Source organism: Sinohyriopsis cumingii, chromosome 5 (assembly GCF_028554795.1).
Source record: "Sinohyriopsis cumingii isolate HCF-2022 chromosome 5, ASM2855479v2, whole genome shotgun sequence".
NCBI lineage: Eukaryota > Metazoa > Mollusca > Bivalvia > Unionida > Unionidae > Sinohyriopsis > Sinohyriopsis cumingii.
The window spans coordinates 70304662-70328533 of record NC_142965.1 but is presented as its reverse complement, the minus strand read 5'-3'; the positions used below and the strand labels follow the sequence as shown (position 1 = coordinate 70328533).

Sequence of the window (23872 nt, the reverse complement as noted above, 5' to 3'; positions counted from 1 at the left end):
TTCAGCTTTAATTACATTTGTGTGTTAACCTCTCCGGTTGCCTAGTGGTTACAGGTTCTTCCTTGGAAGCAGGAGGTCGTGGGTTTGATCCCTGGCTGAGTCATACCAAAGACTTACAAAAATGGTACTAACAGCTGCCTCGCTATGCGCTCAGCATTAAGAGGTTAGTGTTGGGACTGGTTGGCCTGGTGTCGGGATAATGTGACTGGGGGGACATCATTCTAAATGTCTGTGGCATTATGCCCCAGTGCTAGACATCACTATATACTGCCACACTGCAGACATGATAGCGATATGACTGAAAAATTGTTAAAGCTATGTTAAAAATCCTAATCACACACACGCACACATTTGTCTGTTTGGTTTATTCATTTTATTTATTAGGTTGCAATTTATATTTATTATAATAGAGACCACAAAAATATAAGGTTGTTCCCCCATGGTACTTTAATCTGGGTCAGCCACCAATGTGCTGTTTTATTATATATGTTTTGGTGGTCAAGGTCTTACTGTGTAAATAGAAGCTCTCTTTAGTGTGTTCCGATGTCAACTTACATCAGAACAAAAAGTCAAATTTTCAGTAATATCTCACACACTTGGCAGCCAATATTGATGCTTTTCTACAAAGTAAAGTCATAATGTTTTGGTCAAACTTACTTTGATGTATTTTTTACTAACAAAGTCAGATTCTCACACCAGCAAAATATACATGTTTTCAGGTTCTGTTGGCCTACATTTCAGTTATCTGTATTGCAATCTAAGTGGGGAATGCCAAAATCTGGTTAAGTCCAAGTATGTTTCTTGAACATAATGAATAGAAATACATTAATATTGAGGAAAGTATTCAGATAGCTTCATTTCATTGAAGATACTTATAATCGTTTTAATTGATTTCACTATTTCTTGATTCCATTGAATTTCAGGCAGTGGATCTTTAAAACATATCCAGTTTGGATTTTGGAAATCACCTGATTTGCCCTGACCTAGGTTGTCTTTTGTATCATATGTATGCTATTCGTTTTATTAAAGAACTTTCACCTACCTGAGTAGGCTTTAGCATCAATCAGCTACCATGATGTTTCAACCAGTTGAAATGTATTTCAATGGATCTTGAAAATATAACCACTTGTATAGCTTTCAACAGGTACCTGGGTACCCGTACATTCATAATTACCCAGGTAATAAATGCAGCTATAGTGCACCCATTTAGTTCATGTGATAAAACCAAACATGTTTCCAAGATCATTGAAAAGTATTTGAATTTCCTGATAAGAAATATGTGCTTTGACCCAAAGTCTCGTATGGTTTTCATGGTTGAGTAACTATTGTATTTTAAGCAATCAATTTGTTATGCCCTGTTTCACATAGAAATGAAAATGGGTCATTCTCATTTTGGCAAATTTTCCTTTTGATTGCATGTGTAAGAATTTGCATTATTAGAATTTTATGCTCTGAAGTTACTGACCCGCTAACCCAGATTTGAGGGGGGGGGGCCTTGCATGTAAAAAATATTGTAGAAGGTTCACGTTTACACTTTAGTGACTGAACACCTTTGGTATTTGAGTTTCTTTGACCCTTTGTATCATGGCTCGATAATTAACATTCCATGCTCATGACTGAAAAGGTGCATGTGTAACCAACAGATCGACCAGAATCAGCTTCCATGGTGTTCCTTGGGAAAACACTTGACCCCGGTTGCCTCAGCACTAAGTAATTTTCCTATGTTGCTATGTCAAAAAAACACCCAACCAGACTTGATCCTGTTACTGATAACTTATCAAACTTGATATTCTTATGTTATGTGCTTAGGCTCTAATAAAGAGTAACAAAGAAAGAGTGAAAACAACAAGCTTTGACAAATTTAACAAACAATCTTTTTCCCAGGAAAAACAATGTAAAAATGAAAATAAGAACTTGCGGTTTTAAGAATCAAGTCCAAAAATGATCCAAGAATAATCAACGAATTAAATTTTAGAAGTCCTAGTAATGAAATGTTCTAATGAAATTTGAGTTCGAGTCCTGATGAAAATTCCAAAATGGAAGGCGATGACATATACTGTAGCTAGTATTGTGCTGTTGTTTAAACAGTTCTTTGTTGATTCACAAACAATATTCCAGTGTTTGAATTTCCAAATAAAATTTCAAGAAATGTCTTTGACCAAGAATACTGTATGAGCACTCAAATGTTTCCAGGAAAAAGAATTAATCTTTTAGAATCCAAATAATTTTAATAAAAATTAAAATGTAACTCCAAACTGGTCACAAACACTTTCCTCTGAAAAATATCTTTAAACATGACTATTAAATCTAACTACTGCACAATTTCAGAAAACCCAGAATTACAAAATAGAGGCTGTTTACATCTAAAATCACGTACTCCCAGTATGACTTTGATAAAAGCCAATCATTTTACTCTGAGAATAAAATAAAAATAGAAAGTTATTTACTTGTCTCAGTGATTTCTGAATCAAGTTTGAGAACTAAGTAAAACATAGAAACAGTGTTTCTGTTATTAGGTGTTTTCAGCTGAACAGTCAGGTCAAACTAATTCCTAAAAAATTTCAAATTCCCAGTAAACAAAATTACATTACTTTAACATGTAATGAAATTAAAAATAAAAGATTTTGAAACTTACAAACAATTATATTAAATCAAATATAAATTAAATCAAATATACATAACAATATGAGCATGTTTCTTAAGAAATACAACATTACCATATAAAAAAGTACAGTGTTGTTTCACTTTAAGGTACCTTAGTAGACGGTAATCCATTATATAATACACATAAGATCATGGAGTACATTTCATCGTTTAATAGTAATATGTATAAAATACCCTAGTCTATGGTGATCTCATCTATAAAGTGAGCCACTTTATGGCTCCCATACAAAGCATAATAGGGAGGGAATATTGCAACTGTGACCTACATTAACCACATGACTTGCCTTCATCATCACTTGGTATTTGATCACCCTGAGTATTGTGAAAAGCAACACTATTGTGTCTGAATAAACATGTGGAAGCATTCTTTACTAACTTTTACACAGCTTCACGACAGGATTTCAATTTCACAATAGGAATCATCAATCTGATAGAAGGCATTGATAAAAGTTGTTCAGGTGACCTTTTGAATCCCATGTCTATGGATCATCTGTCGGATTAAAACTTAGATCTTCAGCGTTACTGATTTCCTATGGGCATTTATATAAGGTTGTGTTCAGTGACCTTTTCAATTCCCTGTCGATATATTTTTACATGTACAGTAGTAGTAGTAGTAGCATATTGGATAAAGCATTGCATTTTTATTTGAATTTTTTTAGCAGTAACACGTACAGAATGATTTTTCATTTTATCAGTATAAATGCTGTGATAAAGGTCAGCCTTGTATATGCATTATTTGTACATGTATTTAATCCCATCAGATCTGCTTGTTGGCAGATCTACTTGATAAGTAAATCTCAATTTTTATCAGATTGTTTGAATCATTATGTGTCTCTTTCAGAAAGAATCTGTAGATCCTATTTTGATCACTGATCAAACTGTTTAACTGCAAGAGTCCGCCTTTATTTGGAATATCTTGTATATTAATAAAAACACATAATGGAGTCTTTTCCTACTGTTCTTTAAAAAATGGCTAACTGAATAAAACAAAAGAAATTGCGATCTATTTAGTTACAAACATTTGTTTTTGTAAGTCATTATTTCATTGCCATATAACCTAAGGGAAAGGGGGCCCCAAGTGGCCAAGTGATCTAAAGCGCTCTCCGTTACGGATCACTGCCATCTCACCTCTGTCTGCGTGGGTTCGAGTCCAGGATTCGGCCAATGTGGGTATGTGAGAAAGCTTGCCAGTAGCTTCTCGTGGGCTGGTGGTTCTTCCCGAGCTTTTCCCAGGTTCTTCCTCCACCATTAATACTGGCCACCATACATAGCCTATCGTGTGCTGAAAATGGTGTTAAACCCAACAACAACCTAAGGGAAGTCTCTGTTATTTAGAATAGTTGGTCACCTATCATGTCCATTGCAGTCAAGATTTGTGTAACCCCAAGTGGTGAACGACTGAGAGTCAAAAATTCCCTTGGTGTCAGAACTGAGGGTCATATAATAAAAATGGCATCAAAACTGGGAGTCAGATTAAAATTTTGGGGGTCCCAGAAGCACAAATGTGTGTAAAGGGAAACACTGAAATTGTTAAGCCATTGTAAAATAGCCAAGTTCAAATAGTAATTAAGTGCTGACAGCAGTAAATTTATACTTTTATTTTATATAATTTCCCTGGTAGAACCAGTTATTTGAAATTTGGGTGATTCATGCAAAAATACATGATCATCCATTCATCAAATGAAGGCATTTTTTATCCAGATAATTGCCACCTGCAAATGTCAGTTGCCATTGGTGATTGTAGCAGTTGCTATGGTAATATGAACCAAGTACATATATGTTAACCAGACAGAGTAGGTGAATATTATTATTTCTTCACTTTCAAAGAAGTGCAGAGATAGTATGGTACAGTCTGTCTATATTTAGATCTGGTAAAGATTGTATATTTATATCACCCTTTAACTCAATCTGTACTGTTATAAAACTAGACACGTAAACTTCGTTTATTGATAGTCATATGGGTGCAGATTGTGCCAACACATTATGGGGGTTGAGCTTGGGTAGGATGGGGGTAGGCTGCCACTGGTCTTCAGCCAGTAATTTTCTATAAATATATATGAGTGTGTGTGTGTGTGTGTGTACTATATGTGTAGTACACTGTTTTACAGTGACCTGGTATATTAAAATAAAATATTTTTGAGTGTTATCTTTTTTTCAATTACAGATGATATAATAAAATTGAACAAAAAAAAGCAGAACTTAGGAGGATCCAGAGGTAGAGGAAGGGGAGGGGCCTTTGGCAGAGGTAGTGGTGGTGGAAGGGGTAGGGGTGGTGCAAGGGGTAGGGGTGGTGCAAGGGGTAGGGGTGGTGCAAGGGGAAGAGGTGGAGCCAGAGGCAGGGGTGGAGTCAGAGGCAGGGGTGGAGCCAGAGGCAGAGGTGGAGCCAAACGATTTGACAACAGTGGATACAGAAATTATAACAAACTGAAGCAATTTAGAACAAATCTACAGCGATCAAATCGTGGAGGAGGACAGACTTCTTCCACTGGTGTCAGCCCATTAAACAGATTAAATCAGGTAATATCATATGTAAATTTTGATAGCAGTTTATCATAAAGTCACTGGTATTTATCTGTTTATGATTGATTTCCATATTCTTTTCTGAATATCATGAAACCTGCATACTTTTCAAACCAGCTAAAATCGTTTAGTTTTTGTTTTTTATTTATTTTGGTTTTGTTATGGTTAGAAAAACAAAGCATCAAAAAATCATTCTTCCGTCTTTTATCTTTTTTTACCTTGGTTTGAATTAGTTGGAAAACTAAAATCTGCTGCATGTATAGGTACTTGTAAATTTGTTTTGTCTGTAAAAAAAATATTGTGTGTCCTATCCATTAGTTTCCATACTAATTCTGATGGAATGTACAATTTTTTTCACTCATATGGTATTTTTTAGCTCATTTTAATCATAGACCAGATGTGCTTATAGGATGGTGTGTTTTTTCTGTTGTCTGTCCATTTGTTAGTGTAAATTTGTTCTTACTGCTCCTCCTAAACTACTTGGAGGATTGCATTAAAACTTTACATTGTCTCAATGTTCAATCATTGTTCTATTTGGTCATAAATGAAGATGGTGTTGCTTGGACATCAAGTAAGACCACCACAGCAGCCATCTTGAAAATCTTGTTATTGCTACTTCTACCCAGTGGCTGGTCATGTTATTGAGGGGTTTTTCACTGAAATACCCCTTTTGACGTCTTGTCAGTTCTGAATGAAAATAATGCCAATCTGACATCCACGATGACCACCGTGACAGCCATCTTGAAAATCTCTAAATTGTAGATCCTCCTGAAAGGAAAGATATACCAATATGGGTTTTTTACAATAGTACTTCTTACATTGTCATAATTGTCCTGAATGGAAATGGTTCTGCTCGGATTTTCAGTATGGCCACCATGAAGGTCTTTAAAATATATTTTTTTGTTATTCTCTTGATGACCATATCAACGTTTTTTTTTTGTAACTGCAAGACTTCTTATAATGCCTCATTGTTCAAAATGAAAACTGTGCTCAGGCATCCAGTATGGACACCCCAGCAGCTTTTCAAAATTGTATTGCTGTTTCTTCTTCTAAAAAAATCTTGCTTTTGATATTTCTCCTGAATGGATGGTCATATCAGCTTGGGGTTTTCACTGAAAGACTTCTTATGATGTCTTGTTTATCCTAAATTAAAATGGTGATCTTTGGTCCTTTAGTATGGCTACCACAATAACCATCCTGAAAATTATATTATTGCTGCTCTCTCTAGATGATTGGATGGTTATGTGGACAAAGGGTTTTCATCAAGAGACCTCTTTTGGTGTCTAGTGGGTCCTAAATGGAAATGGCACTTATCCATAGTAGTCATCTTGAAAATCTTATCACGACTTCTAGACAGATGATAGTATTGATATGGGGTTTTCACCAAAAGACTTCTTATGATGTTTAGTTGGTCCTAACTAAAAATGAAGCCAATCTGGCATCCATTGTGGCCACAGTGGCAACCATCATGCTTTGTATCATAACTCTTAATGGATGGATGGCCATATCAATATAGGGTTTTCACCAAAAGACTTCTAATATATAATTGTCCTAAATGAAAATGATACCAATCTTACATCCAATTGGCTGCAATGACCATCATCATCAAAATCTTGATTTTGCTACTAATTTTGAATGAATGGCCATGTTAACATGTTTTTTATGTATACCAAAGCCAGGACTTCTAACTAATTATGTCTTGTTGGTCTTTAATAAAAATAGTGCTGTATTTTCATTAGGTGTGGCTGGCACAGTGTCTAATTTGTGTTTATTTTGAAATTTGTTTTATCATTCAAGAACATCAGAGATTGTTTTGACAGTTTATAATCCCTGTAAATTCTTTTCGGCCAGTAAATCACGAGACCCTCTGAAGAATTGTTGTTTAATTGGTTCATAATTGTTTATAATAGGATGTTGTAATTGATTATTTATTGTTATGTTAGAACCCGTGGTTTGGAATTTATTGAGCCAAAATGAATGGAACGTGGTTATTATGAAATCTTTAGAGAGAAAAATAAGAAAATGAATACATTTTTTTATTGTTGGTTAGATGCAGAATGCAAGAACTGGCCAGAACCAGAGACTCACTATAAAACAGCAGAGACAGAAAGCTTTAAATGCTCTTCAGAATGCTAGAAGAACCCTTTCCATGCTCAACAGACAAACAAATAGACAGGGATTTGTCAATCAAAGAAGAGGCCTAACAGTAAGTTACATTATTTACTGAACGTACCTTTGAAGTTGTTGTTGAGTCTTTCAAAACTGTTGTAGAAGAATCCAGTTAACCCTTTACCTCATGCAAGCGTCTTTGGACGCCTCTACTCCATTCGCATGGAAGCGCCTTTTGTCGCCTCTACAAGATTTGCATGGAAGCGCCTTTTGACACCTGCTGTAAACATCAGCCATTTTTAGCTGATTTTTGTAGTGCCACCTTCGGGACCCCCCCTGCCCCATAAGATACTACATTCATTTCTGTGAATGACAATTACATCAGATCACGTGGTCACTATTTATGCATTGGTTGATATCTGCTATTTAAAGTAATAGGGTCGTAATCTCCACTCTCCAAAATGGCGGTTGCGGATTTCATTCAGTACGTACGAAGTTTTCACGATTAGAATCACAACCATGAAAGATTCAATAACTTAGGTAATGGCTCTGATATTGATGTAGGCAGCAATTAGTTTTTATAAATTATCAAATTCAGATGACTTAGTGATGTAGACGCACACGAAAACCTTGTAAATTTCGAGTATGGGAAATGGCAGCTACGGTTGATCACGTGGCCTCACTGACATGACGGTGAATGAGTTCTCTCTCGATTTTAAAGCACATGAAAAATTCAACCTTTAAAAATAATTACACGATATAACAATCGGACTTTACTCTTAAATTTTTCCATATATAATAGGTGTGTACCAAAAATGTAAAATGGTTCAAATTGTTGTTAAACGTAACATACACTACATTGCTTAACAGTTCACAGGCAGGATTTCATTCAGTACTTATGAAGTTTTCACGATTAGCATCACAACTATGAAAGATTCAATAACTTAGGTAAAGGCTCTGATATTTATGTAGGCAGCAATTAGTTTTTATTGATTATCAAATTCAGATGACTTAGTGATGTAGACACAGACGAAAAACATTTAAATTTCGAGTATGGGAAATGGCAGCTATGGTTGGTCACGCGGCCTCACTGACATGACAGTGAACTAGTTCTCTCCCGTTTTTAAAGCACATAAAAAATTCTTCCATGAAAAATAATTACACAGCTATAACAATCGGACTTTACTCTTAAATTTTTCCACATATAATAGATGTGTACCAAAAATGTAAGATGGTTAAAACTGCTGTTAAACGTAACATACACTACATTGCTTAACAGTTCATAGGCAGGCCTATGCTTATGCAGTCGACTAGGTAACAGGTGTTCTATTTATAGCGCACTTCACTTTGTCACTATGCTCAATGAGGTAAAGGGTTAATACCCATCTTCTTTACTCCTTTAGTGCAGGATTGTTGGGTTTTCCTGCAATTTATTGCCTCAAGTTTTCTTTGATGCACATGTATCACATGAATACATGTATGTAATATGTAATTCTTCAGTGTCTTTGGGCTATTAACAGACATAATCACCCCTGACAGTTGAATTTTCAGATGGCAATTCTTTTTAAGTAAAAGAAACCCCTCCCAATTGTTGCAATTTAAATATTTTAAAGTTTGTTCGTTTGTGTTGTTTACATAGTTTGTATGCAAAATCACTGATGGCCAGTAGTGTTATGTATTTCTGAGGTTGAATAAACAGAAGAAGGGTCATGATTTTAAATGGAACAAACTTGCACAGATCCGTCATTTAGCATTTAATGAGTGCATTATTGGTTTGGAAAGAAAAATAATTCAGACACAAACGAAGTGTACAAAACACAATTAGATAATGAGTGAAGACTAGATATTTGTATGGGTTACTTGAGATCTTTGCTAAACCTCCTGAAAATTAATGTAAATGTCCACAGAAAAGATGGTGTACAAACAATGAAGTTGGGTGCCAAATTTTCCAGAGCAAGTCACATCTCATTTTACAAAGTTCAAGTATTGCAATTATGTTTAGTGCTTTTTTCCTTGGCCATTTTTAATTTTGTGCTTCCTAGGTATGAATGACACAAATACAATGTCCCTTTTCCTAGGGATCCTGAGTACAACTTTGCTACCACAAAAATGTCAATACAGTTAACCCTTAAGGTGCCTATAGCATCACAAGTCATGCTTAAAGGTCTGATGGTGCATGTCACAACAAATGTCCCTTTTTAGGCATGCACCTGTCTGTTTACATATCTGGGTACTGTGACTTGACAAATGGTTATGGCAAAATTGATGGGTATATTGGGTCTTGGAACAAACATTTTGTTGAGGTTTAACCTTGCATTCATGAAGGAATTTGTATCAATGGTTGCTTAAAGTACATGCTATGTACAAAACCCCAAATTTCTGGCTCCCAATAAGGTTCATCTTCAGATGATGATTTTATTTGGCAGAGTTCATGCTACTGAAAGATTTTGTTTGGAAACAGATTTCCAAGAGAATACCTCTGACCTGTGGAAAATGGAACATTACAACCATAAAGAACAGTTTCCCAACCTGTTCAAGCATGCCATGCTATGCCCCTTTTAGACAGCCAACTGAAAGGGGTTCTTAGTGCAGAGCAGTATTCATACACAGACAAGGAGCAGGTTAAGCTCGAAACAATGAACAGATTAATGCTTATACAGCCAGAGAGAGGGGACATCTTTTGAGGGTTTTTTTTTCAGTAGAGACGTAACAGTGGAGCAGGAACAAACAGATGGATTTTTAAGCAGATAGTAAGTACTGAACTATAGCTGTTTGCCCCCACCTCTTGGAGCTCATGATATATCCCCAGTGTTGAAGTCTTCACTTGTATAGACATTAACAAATGCATACCTTTTGTGTTTAACATGTACATATCACAACTATAAATATATATAAATACTATGTACTCACTTCCAGCCGGAAAATGCACAAATCAGATGTGCCATTGAGTAATGCTACAGCAAATTTGGCTCTGCAATTTGTTACGAGTGATCAGTAGTGCAAAAAAAAATTGACCCTGATCTTCTAGTGCCTTATTTGATGTCACCTCAGGGTCTATATTGTTTGCAGTTGAACTCAACTTAAAGTAACCAATTTTCTTAGAAATTTGCTAATACAGTGATGAAACTTTAAACGTGCATACAACCCATTGAGTGCTGCACCACCATTAATAAAAGTAGGTGTTGTTGACCTTCATTTTACATGTGAGTGACAGGGCTCTAGTTAGATCAGAAATTTAGGGAGGCTTGATTTGGGTTTGGCAAATATTCTGTATGCACTTTTATTTTGTCTCTGCTTCATATGTTTGTACTGTATTTTAAATATGTTTTATATGTAAGGCACTTATGAATGTATGTAATCTGACTGTGTAAAGTAACAGTGGTTTTATTTCCATTATTTGTGAATAATTCCCTAAATCCAAGTTATTGTAATTTCCTGATTGCAACATCTAATTAGATGACACCAGGACAACATGTACCAGTATCAATGATCTGGGGCAGATTTCATTTTCAAATGCTTACATTCAGATTTCAGTCATTTCACAAGCTATTGTATTGTTAGCACCTTTAAAAATTACTCTCTATGTCAGTTGACTAGTCTTGTTCAGAAGCAAATATGTCTACAAATTTAGTCATGTGTTATTTGTGATGCATGACGTGGAATTATTCATCAGCTATATGATGAATTTGCTCCCTTGATTGTACCAAGTGTTGGCTAAGAAGAATGCTACTCTATCTTTGCCCCTGGCAATAAAACAGTGCCATGTTGGATGGTTCATAACAGTGTTTTATTCCACTTTGCTTGGTTACGTGATCCCTGCTGTGATCATGTTTATGTTTAGGATAGTTTCTGGAACATTTACTTATACAGTCCTTTAAATATATATGTGCTTGCATACTGAAGAGAGCCTCATTACCGTAATAAAAAGTAGATCACTGTGGCTTACTTTTTAATGTTTATGAGTCATGTACAGTTACACTGTTGCTTGTACGATCATGAAAATCCATATATGTTGCATCCTTAAAAGCATAACACCACAAGTTGGTTAGTATTACCTACTTTCCACTGTGTTTTGATAACAACATATACACCTTATGATAGTCATAAAACTTCCTACATGGTTTATAACTGTGGCCTATTACATGGCTGTACCAAAAGTAGGTTTCATGACTTACTTTTCAGGTTTCATTGACAACAAACACTTTTCATGTTTCATTGATTATCTTGGACGCTTGTTTCTTGAATCGTAATGGAACTTGATATATGCATGAATTCATGATATCAGAAGTAGCTCAAAGTCACTGTGATATTTTTTTGCACTAAAATGTCTGTATACACCTGTAAAATATAGGTTACTTTTTAGGACCCTGTTGCTTATAAGTTGATGAACTGGGTAACCTGTTGTATAGATTACATTTTGGGACCCTGTTGCTTGTAAGTTTAAGTGAATGAGCTGGATAACTTGTGATATTAGAGTACTTTTTGGGACCCTGTTGTTTGTAAGTCAAATGAGCTGGATAATCTGTGATGTTAGGTTACTTTTTGGGACCCTGTTGTTTGTAAGTCAAATGAGCTGGATAACCTGTGATATTATGTTACTTTTTGGGACCCTGTTGTTTGTAAGTCAAATGAGCTGGATAATCTGATATTAGGTTACTTTTTGGGACCCTGTTGTTTGTAAGTCAAATGAGCTGGATAACCTGTGATATTATGTTACTTTTTGGGACCCTGTTGTTTGTAAGTCAAATGAGCTGGATAATCTGTGATATTCGGTTACTTTTTGGGACCCTGTTGCTTGTAAGTGAACGAGCTGGATAACCTGTGATATTATGTTACTTTTTGGGACCCTGTTGCTTGTAAGTCAATGAGCTGGATAACCTGTGATATAGTGATATATAGGTTACTTTTTGGGACCCTGTTGCTTGTAGTCCACAGACTGATATGTACTACATCATGGCATCAGATAAATATCTGGTGCCAGTATAGGTATGTTCATGTATGATTTGCTGTCTTTTAACACCTTTATTTCTTTTGCCCCAGTACAGTGTTGTAGGGCCATATAGTGTTGCAGTGTCTGTCCTTTGCACCTTGGTTAAAGGAGACTAGAAATCAAACTTTTCCTTTTATGTATGTAATTCTCTACAGATTTTAATTCGACTGTAATGTTTATAAATTAAATATCTAAGCAGGTAGTGATTATATGTGTGGAAGATACCATGATTTTATAAATTGTCATGTTTTGATGCGACGACAGATCACATGGTCCCGTGATGCAATACTAGCCACTCCTTGAATACAAACATTAACATGGCGAGTGAGACAGACAGGAGGAGACCAGATTTGGGTTGCACATTCAAAAGAAATTTTTTTTTAGGCACAGGCCCCGGGCTGGTGACTTAAATATCTCAAGCCCTGACTGAAATTTCACAAGCCCAGAAAGTTCATACCTGTCAACTCTCAAGCCAGGATAAAAACCTGCCTATTTTGGGGGTATATCTACCTCCCAATTTTTCGCAGAGAAGTCCTGATTATTACATTATGTCTGTCAATTTTCATTTCTCAGAAGAAGAAAACTCCAAACCATACCTAAATAGGTATAATGTATGCAATCCACAGATGCCATATTCTATTTTATCACTTGTGAATATTGTAGTGATGAAATCGGTGCCAGATTTAGGCATAAGCTAAACAAGCTACAGCTTAGGGCCTCACTGTCTGAACTCAGTCTGAAGGGGCCTCTCAGTTTTATTTTATACCAAATAGGGCCTTTACAGCTTACCATAGCTTATGGCCTCGCTATGTCTAAACTGCCACACTGCAGACATCATAGCGATATGACTGAAAAATTGTTAAAGCTACAATAAAAATCCAAATCACACACACACACACACGCCTTAATCCGGCACTGGATGAAATAATTAATATCACATGACAGGTTTTTTCTTCAGTAAAAAGAATGTTAAGATTAAAATTATTCACATACATTTAAGATGTTTTTAAAAAACTACAACAGTACTATAGTATAAAAAAATTAAAATATAAAATTGTCACCAATTAGCTTGGAATGATCACTGTGAATGCTTGAAATTTTATCTGCAAACAAAATCGCATCTCTATTTCTGCCAGATACCTGACATTCCTCTACCATATATGTAAAGTTTAATTACCATGATTAAATTAAAACAAGGAATAAAACAAAATAAACCATGCAGTATATGTGCCCCATAAGAACTAATTCAGAATAAATATTTTATTAGTAAACAGTGTTGCATGCATTAAGACTTAAACCTAGGGAAATAAGGTGGGGCATAAAACTTAGGAAAAACAGTTGCCACATGTACAGTAACTTGTGGCTGCAGATTTGAACTGGTTAAAACAGTCCTAGGCATTGTAAGTTAAAATAAAAAAGGCATCATTTATTTGGCAATTAATCAATTGCTGGTTCTTACATACATACACTTTCGAACATGTTTCTTTGAAGTATGTCCGAAGGGCAGTCATTTTCACAAGGTAAATGCAAGGATAAGGATTAACTGTTAATTTGTCACACTGGCTTTATTGTTTGCCTACTGAAATAAAAACGTTTGCTACGTGTATTTTGCAGTTTAGCCAGAGCTGACAAGAATAGCAAAAAGGGGCTTGTTCTAGGGGAATAATAAGGAGTATCATAGGGAGAAATGGCACGTCTCATGGGTGCTCGCGCATTGGGGCAAGGAAGTTGGGTCAGTAGCCTCCTTCCCCAATTTCCATTGTCACCCAGTTAATGTGAAACTTTGACCTGTTTTCTTTTAATCGCTGCTATTTAAAATGCCCAAGGGATAGTTTTATGTCAGTTTCAATTATTACAGATTACTGTTTATACATGATACATGTAACAGACATAGATTGAAAGTTTTTTAAATAATTTTTTAAAATAAAGATTACTGAAAATTGTGTTTTCTCGAAACATGACAGGTTTAAAATCTTATTTTTTGCAAAGCTTCCATTCGAGTAAAATCAGATCTCAATTTCACCATGGACAGTGGTGATTTTATTTAGATTGCACTTTTTTAAGGCATGTGTGTCAACATCTTGAAAATACATTTACTCATTTCACCAGCGTGATCAATGTTTCCTCAGGCAAACAATTTTTATTTCACCAAGCCCAATGGGCACGTCACTTTGAATACAGGATGGGCCAGAACTGAAATCAGAGGGGCTTCTGGTGTCAGGCTATCAGATTGTTTTTTAGCACTGCTGGTGTAGATAAAAATCTGCATTGATTGATGCATTTCGTGGTCACTTACTCAGCCTTCTGCCTATTTTCATAACTCACACATTTAACACTTTTCACAGGATTAAAAATATCCAATGGTATGTCTGGAACAGCGCCAACTTTTAGTCTAGGCCTATCATTTGCATATCCTAGAACTGCCATTTTTTCAGGATCCCTCTCGTAACATTCCTTTGAGAAATGTAACAAGCACAGAAGAGGGCCTTATGGTGTTGCTTTGAAATCGACCTGATTTTAATAATGGATCCATATGTTCTTTATGCTTTATCTTTTGGAACAGAGAAAAAAATGTTGTCCACAGGATTTTCTTAATGTGCTATTGCACCCATAAGCAACGCAAAATGACATTGTCTTTTACTGTGGCAACTCCCACTTGGGATGCTGGAGTCGCTACTATGACATCCCATCCCGAAAGTAACCGAATAGGCTCGGAAATTTTGCATACAAGGTCATTGAAATTCAGCTCCTAGAAGATATGCCAATATTTAAATATTGGCATTATGGTCGCAGATGATACTTTAGAATAAGGTTTTCTTCTTTAGTGCTTTTATTATTATTCTATATTTCCATTGGTTTCTGGTCTCCTTTAAGGTTTGCAGTTAAGTCATTTAAGGCAGTGATGAGGGGCATCCATGTTCCATAAACTTATTTGTATATCAGGGAAGGCTTTTTTCTTTAACTTCAAATGGTATCTTACTCAAAAATAAGTGTTGGGAAGAATTAGCATGACCGAAAAGCAAGGTCAGGATAATTGGAGAAAAAAAAAGCAGCTGATACATATAATTCCTGGGTTATTTTGTGAAATGCTGAGCCAGGAAAAGTAAACACTAGAATTGATCATTGAATGTGCTGATTTGTTTTAGATTCAAACACAGAAGGGCCAAGGGCCTCAGAAGCAGAGAGAAGACTTTGTGGAGCTTGCAATGAGGCCACCACAGAGGAGAGGCCAGAACAGAAGGGGCCAAAATAGAGGTCGTGGTAGTCTCAACAGAACCTTAAGTACCAGCACATTGTCACTGAATCACAGTCAGACAGGGTCCTTGGGACAGAACAGAACGTTTGGAAGCACTATGTCACTCAGCAGTCAGGGATCCCAGGGTAGGAGAAGGTATGGACAGGATTGGTATTGATGCATGTTAAAGCAGGAGTTGAACTCCAGGGTTGTCCATGTACTTTTGATTCTCATTAGTTGATTGCAAACATTTTTCCCTAGCAAATTCACCAGAATGCATTTTTGTAAAGTCCTTTTTCTCATACAGGTTGTCGTTAACACTGAAAAGTTGTATGGATGTACTTGAAAATGAGAAATCAAGTTACTGTTGCCAGTCCTGTGAATTCTGAAAATCTTTTATCAACACTTGTTCTTATTGACACGTAGTTTTTACTCAAGGACATTTTTATGGCATGTAGATGGTTATACACATTGTTAGCTCAAGGACCAGAAGAGTCTCTGTAGTGGTCCTGCATCCATATGTTGTCTTGTCTTCCATCTGTCTGGTGTTTGTTAGCATTTGTTTTCGGTACTTCTACGGAAAGTCATGGAACTCGGCAAGCAGTTTTTTCATAGGTCTGGTTGATTCTATATATGAATATCAGATATGACTGCCAATAGAAAATTTATTTATTGTTATTCCTTCTTGTCATATCAACATGGGGTTGTCCAAAAATCCCACTTCTTATGATGGCATTTTCACAAAAGGGCTTTTAACCATATTAAGTTGGTCCAATGAAATTCAGTGAAGGTCTGACTGCCAGTACTAATGGACTTTGCATGTATTTGTATTTCAACAAGCAAGTTAATAGTCAGCACTTGAACATTGGTTTCAGAGTTAAATATTTTGACTCGGGTTAGGTGACATGGTTAAAGTGTTTAATCTACACAATTTAGTTTCTTTATATTCTTTGTCACCCACTCATGTGGAGCAAATTGTCTTCTGTTCTGTTTAGGTGGAAATGCCACTGAATTATCTACTGTTTCCACTCAACTATATCTTACAAATGCTTTTAAAAAAATGCTTATCTTCATCTTCATTGTGAAGATGCTTCTTAGAGGTTTCCATGCAATCATCTGGCAAAATAAAATTCCTCTGGTTTATGTCAACTCATTATACTTAAATATTATCGAAAAGAATTAAAAAAAATATCTTTGTACATTTTGTTTGTGAAGGCCACTTTTATCTGAGTTTATTTTCTGCATGATAGGTAATATTTACACTAGCTGCTGGAGACTACAATTTTTTTTATAGAGGTGATCTAAGTATTTGGTGATTAAATTCTGGGTTTTTTTTATATTTTCAGATGGAGAACACCCACAACCCAAGTTGATGATGCCATCCTTACTATATCGGTGGATAATTCACAGAAACCTAAGTAATACTGCTCTTCTTCAGGGAAATGGATTGGAAAACTCTTTCTCCCTCTAGCACACACTCTTCTTGATTATCGTTGGAAATTATTTGAAACCTTTTAAAAATACAGATGTTTGGGTTTTTTTCAAAGAGGGAAACAGTTACAGTGAGCTTTCATAAAAATAAAAGTGAAACCTGGGCTTTTCTTATGATTAAAGTTTACTTTAATGAGTTTAAGGGAATTACCTATCTCAAGAAAGTTCTCATTTTTAAGAAAAAGAAGAATACTCGAATTGCTAACCATATAAATATGTAAACTAGAACATTAATCCAGATTTCCCTGTTGAATACATTCTCTGATCACATTAAGGTTTGGAAATAAACTCAGCTACCTCCCGAATCCAACCAATCTTGGAAAGATAAACGCCATCTTTCCCATCTATATAACATACAGATGAAGGGAAAAAAAGACCATACTCATTTCCTGCCCATGCCACTACTTGATGGCTGATCATTGGCTGGATGCTTACCATGTTAAACTTTGGTCCATATCATGTCACTCAGCCTATCGTAATCCAGATGTATCGTTGTAATTTTCAACCATATATTGACACAGTCAGTATAATATTGTGTTAGAGGGTATTTTGTTAATTTGGACAATTGTTGTTGTTGTAGGGTTTAATGCCATTTTTCAGTACAAGATAGGCTTTACATGGTGGCCGTTATAAATGGTGGAGGAAGAACCAGGGGAAAACCCTAGGAAGAACCACTGACTCACGAGAAGCTACTGGCAAGCATTCTCCCATACCCACATTGGCTGAAACTGAGACTCGAACCCACGCAGACAGGTGAGATGGCAGTGATCCAAATTTGGACAATGACTTTGCAAAATATTATTTGGTTGTGGACTTAAGTATTCTGTGTGCTTGATATAGTAGTGTTGGTGCTCATTGCTGGTTGTTATTCATCCATATTGCTAAATTTTCCTTGTTTAAGTAACAGATATGTATTATTTGCAGAGGTCAATAATTGTGTGATATTTTCTGATTTTTTTTTTTAAAGCTCTGCTGGTCATAGTACAAGCAGTAGTGGCTTATGGTAGAAGTTCCTCTACAGTGCTCAAAAAGTCTGATAGCTCGTTGCCCAGGGCCCCTCGAATGATAGATCCAATCTGTCCTGTATTCTAAGTTCAGTGCCCATCGGGCTTGTGAGAACATTTTTTAAATTTGCCTCTGGAAATTTTGATTGTTCTGAAGTGGAACAACCCATTTTCAATATGTTGACATACCTGCCATAAAATGACATGATCTTGATCAGATTACCACTGTCCGATGTGAAAATGAGATATGATTTCAATCAAACTGAAGCATAGCATGTCATGCTAAAAATACGATTTTGTACTTCCTATTCCTCTGACACGATCTTGTTTAAAAAACCCACAATTTCCAGTAATCTTCAACCCCCCAACCCACTTTCACTATATGCCTGTTACACGTAGCATGTATGAACGATAAACAGTCATGACTGGAGTTGATGTAAACCTTTCCCTTGGGCAGTTTAAATAGCAGCAATTAAAGGCAAAGAGGTCAGGTATAAACCACCATATCACATTTTACTTCACTGGCTCACAATAGCTAGGGAGATGTGTTTGAAGGCCTAAGTGGGTGAGTCCATTATGCTAATTTGCATAGGTAGGAGCAGGAAGTGGAACAACCCAATATAGGTAAATCAAAGCGATGCTAGATGTGTGTACAAGAACAAAAGTTATTATATGTCATTGCCATGAATGAGAATGTTTAAGCCATATGTAATATATTTTTAACAAGTTTGTAAACATTGGCAACATTTCTTTGAAGTCAAATTTTACTGCTATATATAGAATGCAAAGCATGATCATTTCATTTGTCGGAATAGTGTTCAAGTGTAATTCATTTTTGAAGCTGGTTTAGGAAGCAGAGCCCAACAAAAATAAATTTCAGAACTCTTGGTTGACAGAGTTTTATTTTGTGAAGCAGGCTAGCGAAAAAAATAAGGGGGGTGTTTTATTAATTGTTGGTACCTACTGCAAACAACACATTGACATATGACAACTCGGTTCTGACCAGGATTCACTCAGAGAATCCAGCAGAGGAATTTGAACACCAGGACCATCCAGTCCCTTGTGAATGAAGTGATGACACATGCATTACCTTCAAATTCCTTTTAACCCTATTGAATTTATATTTGAACTGTAGCTAGTGCAATGTTGTTTGACAATATTAAAAAGGGGTAAACTGTGGGCATGTGGAAATTGGAGTCTGGGCTTGTGGAATTTCATTTAGGGCTTAAGAGTTAATTTAAGTCACCAGTTTAGGGCCTGTGTCTAAAACATTTTTTTCTTTGAGTACTGCTCTGGAAAATTCTCTTACGTCCTATAATGGAAGGAATAAATCAGCCAGCTTGTGTGTTCTGATCTGGGACATTCTGTACTAGTGTACCCAGAAGATAACGGTCTGGGACATTCTGTACCCAGAAGATAATGGTCTGGGACATTCTGTACTAGTGTACCCAGAAGATAATGGTCTGGGACATTTTGTACTAGTGTACCCAGAAGATAATGGTCTGGGACATTCAGTACTAGTGTACCCAGAAGATAATGGTCTGGGACATTCTGTACCCAGAAGATAATGGTCTGGGACATTCTGTACCCAGAAGATAATGGTCTGGACACTTTGTACCCAGAAGATAATGGTCTGGGACATTCTGTACTGGTGTACCCAGAAGATAATGGTCCAGATCAGACATATCACTTGTAGGCTCGGTGCCGATCCAAATTGCTGTCATAAAGGGGTCAAACCATTCATACTGAGTGTTCTGTCATTTCTGATGTGAAATCATGGATGACATGTAACAAGCTGCAGATAAATGATGATAAAACGGAGGCCATTCTGATCACAACACAAAGACTTTCTCAGTCACATCCTTTACCTCAAACAATAACTATCAGCAACACCAACATTAAATTCATTCTGGACAGTACTCTCACATTGAACTAATATGTCATGAACATATGCAAGACGCATCAGCTCCATTCGCAAATATCTTTCAGTTCATACCTGTAAAACACTTGTGTGTTCATTAGTACTTTCAAGACTGGACTATTGTAACTCAATTCTGTCTGCTTCATCTCAAACTCTACTCCAGAAACTTCAAACAGTTCAAAACACAGCTGCTCGGATCATACTTAGAGTACCACGGTCAGAGCACACCTCCCCGCTGCTCTGTACCCTACACTGGCTATCCATTTGATCCAGAATCAAACACAAAATTTGTTCTCTGTGCTACATTTCACTGACAGACTCCAGTCCAATATACCTATCCGACCTCACCCATGTGTACATACCAGCAAGATACTTATGCTCCTCTTATGACAATCGTATACTCATTATTCCCACTACGAAAACGAAGTCATATGGACAACATTCTTTTGCATACCAGGGCCAAGCAATGTGGAATGAATTGTCCACTAAACTTAGACACAAAGACACAGTGATCTCATTCAAGAGTGCTCTTAAAACTCACTTATTTCGACTGCAAGAACAAACTTAACAGACTTAATAATGTTTCCTACCTTAAATATTTTCAGCATGTTTTTTTGTGTTTTCTAATTTCATGGTGTATTTGTTGTTGTTGTTGTTGTATGGTTTAACGCCATTTTTCAGCACACGATAGGCTATACCTGGCGGCCAGTATTAATGGTGGAGGAAGAACCTGGAAAAACCCCAGAAAGAACCACCAACCCACGAGAAGCTACTGGCAAGCTTTCTCACATACCCACATTGGATGAATCCGCGGCTGGAACCCACAGACAGAGGTGTTTTTTTTGTAATAATATCATTATATATATTTATTATGTTATAGGTGTTTAATGTTGTAAAGCGCTTAGAGCTTCTAAAGATTTGGCGCTATACAAAGTCCTTATATATATATATATATATATATATATATATATATATATATATATATATATATATATATATATATTATTTGAATCAGTAGAACAAAAATGATTAACCAACATTAATATTAACTATATATATATATATATATATATATATATATATATATATATATATATATATATATATATATATATATATATATATATATATATTTAATAACTCATTTTGTATAGTATGTCGGTTTTGAAATTTATTTAGCTTTGATGTTGGCATTCCAGAATAAACACTAAATAAATTACAGAAGTAAATGAAATCTAAAATTAATGTAAACATCCATGTCTTGTTATCTTGACCTTTAAATCGGACTGGTACGTGATGCTATACATAATGAATTAATAATTAGTTTCATATGCTCAGTAGTTTTGTTGCTTTCACACCAGTTTGCTGGATTCTGATTTGGACATTTTCAGGCATTAAATACTGTATAGTTGGAATTAGCTGGAAAACTATTGAAATTTGGAAGTCTGTTGAAGAGATGTTAAATATTGGAGAACTTCAGAAATTATTGGAAAACCATAACTTGTCATGGGACTTGAAATCTGTGTAGAAAGGATAATTATTTACAGCTAAACAGACATATTTGATGAGATTAACTTCAGGGGAGAATACTTTATTGAAAATGTTTCCAAAATCCATTGCTGAACTGCAGTTTAGTAATTCGTATTGCCCTCAGTACATGTGTACTATACTGGATCAACCCTGTGCATGTTCGGTAAGATATAAACAGCAATGGCAATGACTAAGTACGAAGGCTGTATGTAGTCAGAGATCAAATGAAGCCCACTATTTTCTGTAAGAAGAGGTGACATCTGTTGAGTATCATCTCCTGTAACCAAATGTTATCTCGACAGTCGTTTCCAATGTGAAAAATTCTCCTTATCATATCAGACTTGCAAATGCATTCTTCAGAATCGTCAGCAAGTTGCACGTACATGTACATGTGTGTAATCAGCTGATAGTTCTGGTGAATCTTATAAGTTTTAACTGTAACTTTTTTCTTCCTCTCTGAAAAATGTAAATGCTAAAAATATCTTATGTGTAACATAGTAATTGTGGTGATCTTATATTTTGTAGATAATAGTGTTTGATGAACAGTAAACAATTACTATAATTGCTAGAACAATTCTATGTATGTGCATGCATGCTTGCAACTAGTCCCACAGCATTTGATGAATTGCCCAGAAACTTAGCAGTCGTTTGCATCAGGTTAATTTGTTTTGTTTTCATACTTCAATTCCTTTTTGCATTTATGCTGCTTTTGTTTCTAATCCATGTGTAGTATTCATACATTCTGTCAGCCTTATTGCTTTTCTCAACTTCCCCAATCATGTAAGTGACACATTTATAGCTTTTAAACTAATTTTTGGTATTGTCTTCACGTCATAAACAAGGTGTCATCTTACCTTTGCTTAAATTTGCCAATAATGAACTGGGATTCTCGTTACAGTTTCAGAACTCGGGGAAACAGAAGGAGGAGGGGCCTTAACAGGCAGAATCTTAAGTTCAATACACAAGATGATAAGAACAATGACAATAGCACAATACAGATGCAAATTGCTGTAAGTAGTATGCAGTTTTTATCTTGCTTGCAAAATGTAGGTGTCATTTTCATTGGTGTCAATTTTAAGTTCTTTAGTTAAATGGGTATAATTTATAGCCGTGTTACCTTATGGTTTGGCCCTGTGTCCATCATCCATCCATCAACATTTTTTTTTTCCACTGTGGAGACCATGTTTCTGACCCAGTTTTGATCAAACTTGGAATGTGGTTCATATCATGAAGATTTCAGATGGGTTCAGATATGTTAATGAGATAATTTTGTGTCTGATTGGTTGCGCTTGTTACCACTTTAGAGACCATAATAAATGCTCCCATTCACAGGTGCTCAAGAATCACAGTAATAGTACTTGGCACAACAAAGCAGTGGCCTGATTCATGAAGTTCATGTACAGAAATTTAAGTCTAAGGAACTTTATTTTTTACTAGAGATCAGTATTACTCAATTTGTGCCAATTTCTTAATGATAAAAATGAAAATGAGAGATAAAAACAGCTGATACATGCAATTTGTATGACACATATAAGTTATAACAATGCTATGGTTACCATATTGGTCATGAGAGGTAAACTGGTTACTTTTGAGAACTGTACTAATATGCTTTTAGCATACAGTACAGACCCAAAAGAAAAATATAGATTAAAAAAAATTTGGAGTGGCATATGGGATTCTGACTTTTGACAATTAAAATATCACATTTAACACATTAACCCCTAGCGACAACTTAATAGGGCAGGAGGTAGTAGCCTACTGCCGAGCTCTGTAGCGTCATGGTCATGCATGATACAATAAAGTGGGTGGTATTATACAAAGGTAGACAGATGTAGCTCTACAATGATACCAAATAATCTGGAATATCTAGTTGCACCACAAAATACAGATTTAAAAAACCTCACATTTTTACCTGACTTTTTAACCCAAAATTCTCCCGTTGTCGGAATCCGATTTTGTGTCTGGATTTTATACTTTTTGGTCTCAGATCTAAGGCAAACTGGTATGAACTGCAAACAGACAGATGAGCCTTTGCAAAAAGTAGGATAAGATGGGCATTTGGAATAGAGAGTGGTCTTGATACAGAAATAATGGCTCTGTTTGGCAAAAAAAGAAAAAAGAACTCCAACTTTTACCCTTCTGCTCATGCGCGAGTCAAATAGCCAATGAAAAATGATGTTTCTAACACAACTAGGCAATATGTTATTGAAAGATGGCCAGGGATTTGGTGTTTTCGAGTCTATTCAGAAATAGCTTTCAAAATGTGTTTCCTACTCGATTTTCAGGCGAAAATGGCAAAAAGCTCCAGGGGTTAATGTGTTAAATAACTTACTGCTGAATCCTTATTTGCATTATAATTACTTTTCTGTGGTATTAAATAAAAACTAGTCATAATTTTCTTATTTTTT

General features: G+C 35.7%; 1 protein-coding gene across 1 annotated transcript in view; it reads left to right on the top strand.

Annotated features, from left to right (window-relative positions):
* Positions 1-23872, top strand: part of LOC149799394 (uncharacterized) — a 41179-nt gene that overhangs the window by 5361 nt on the left and 11946 nt on the right. Inside the window, exons 2-6 of the mRNA XM_089958732.1 lie at positions 4829-5181; positions 7235-7390; positions 15430-15674; positions 16865-16936; positions 22363-22474. Coding sequence (XP_089814858.1) covers positions 4829-5181; positions 7235-7390; positions 15430-15674; positions 16865-16936; positions 22363-22474 — 938 coding nt within the window. The remainder of the gene's footprint in view (positions 1-4828; positions 5182-7234; positions 7391-15429; positions 15675-16864; positions 16937-22362; positions 22475-23872) is intronic.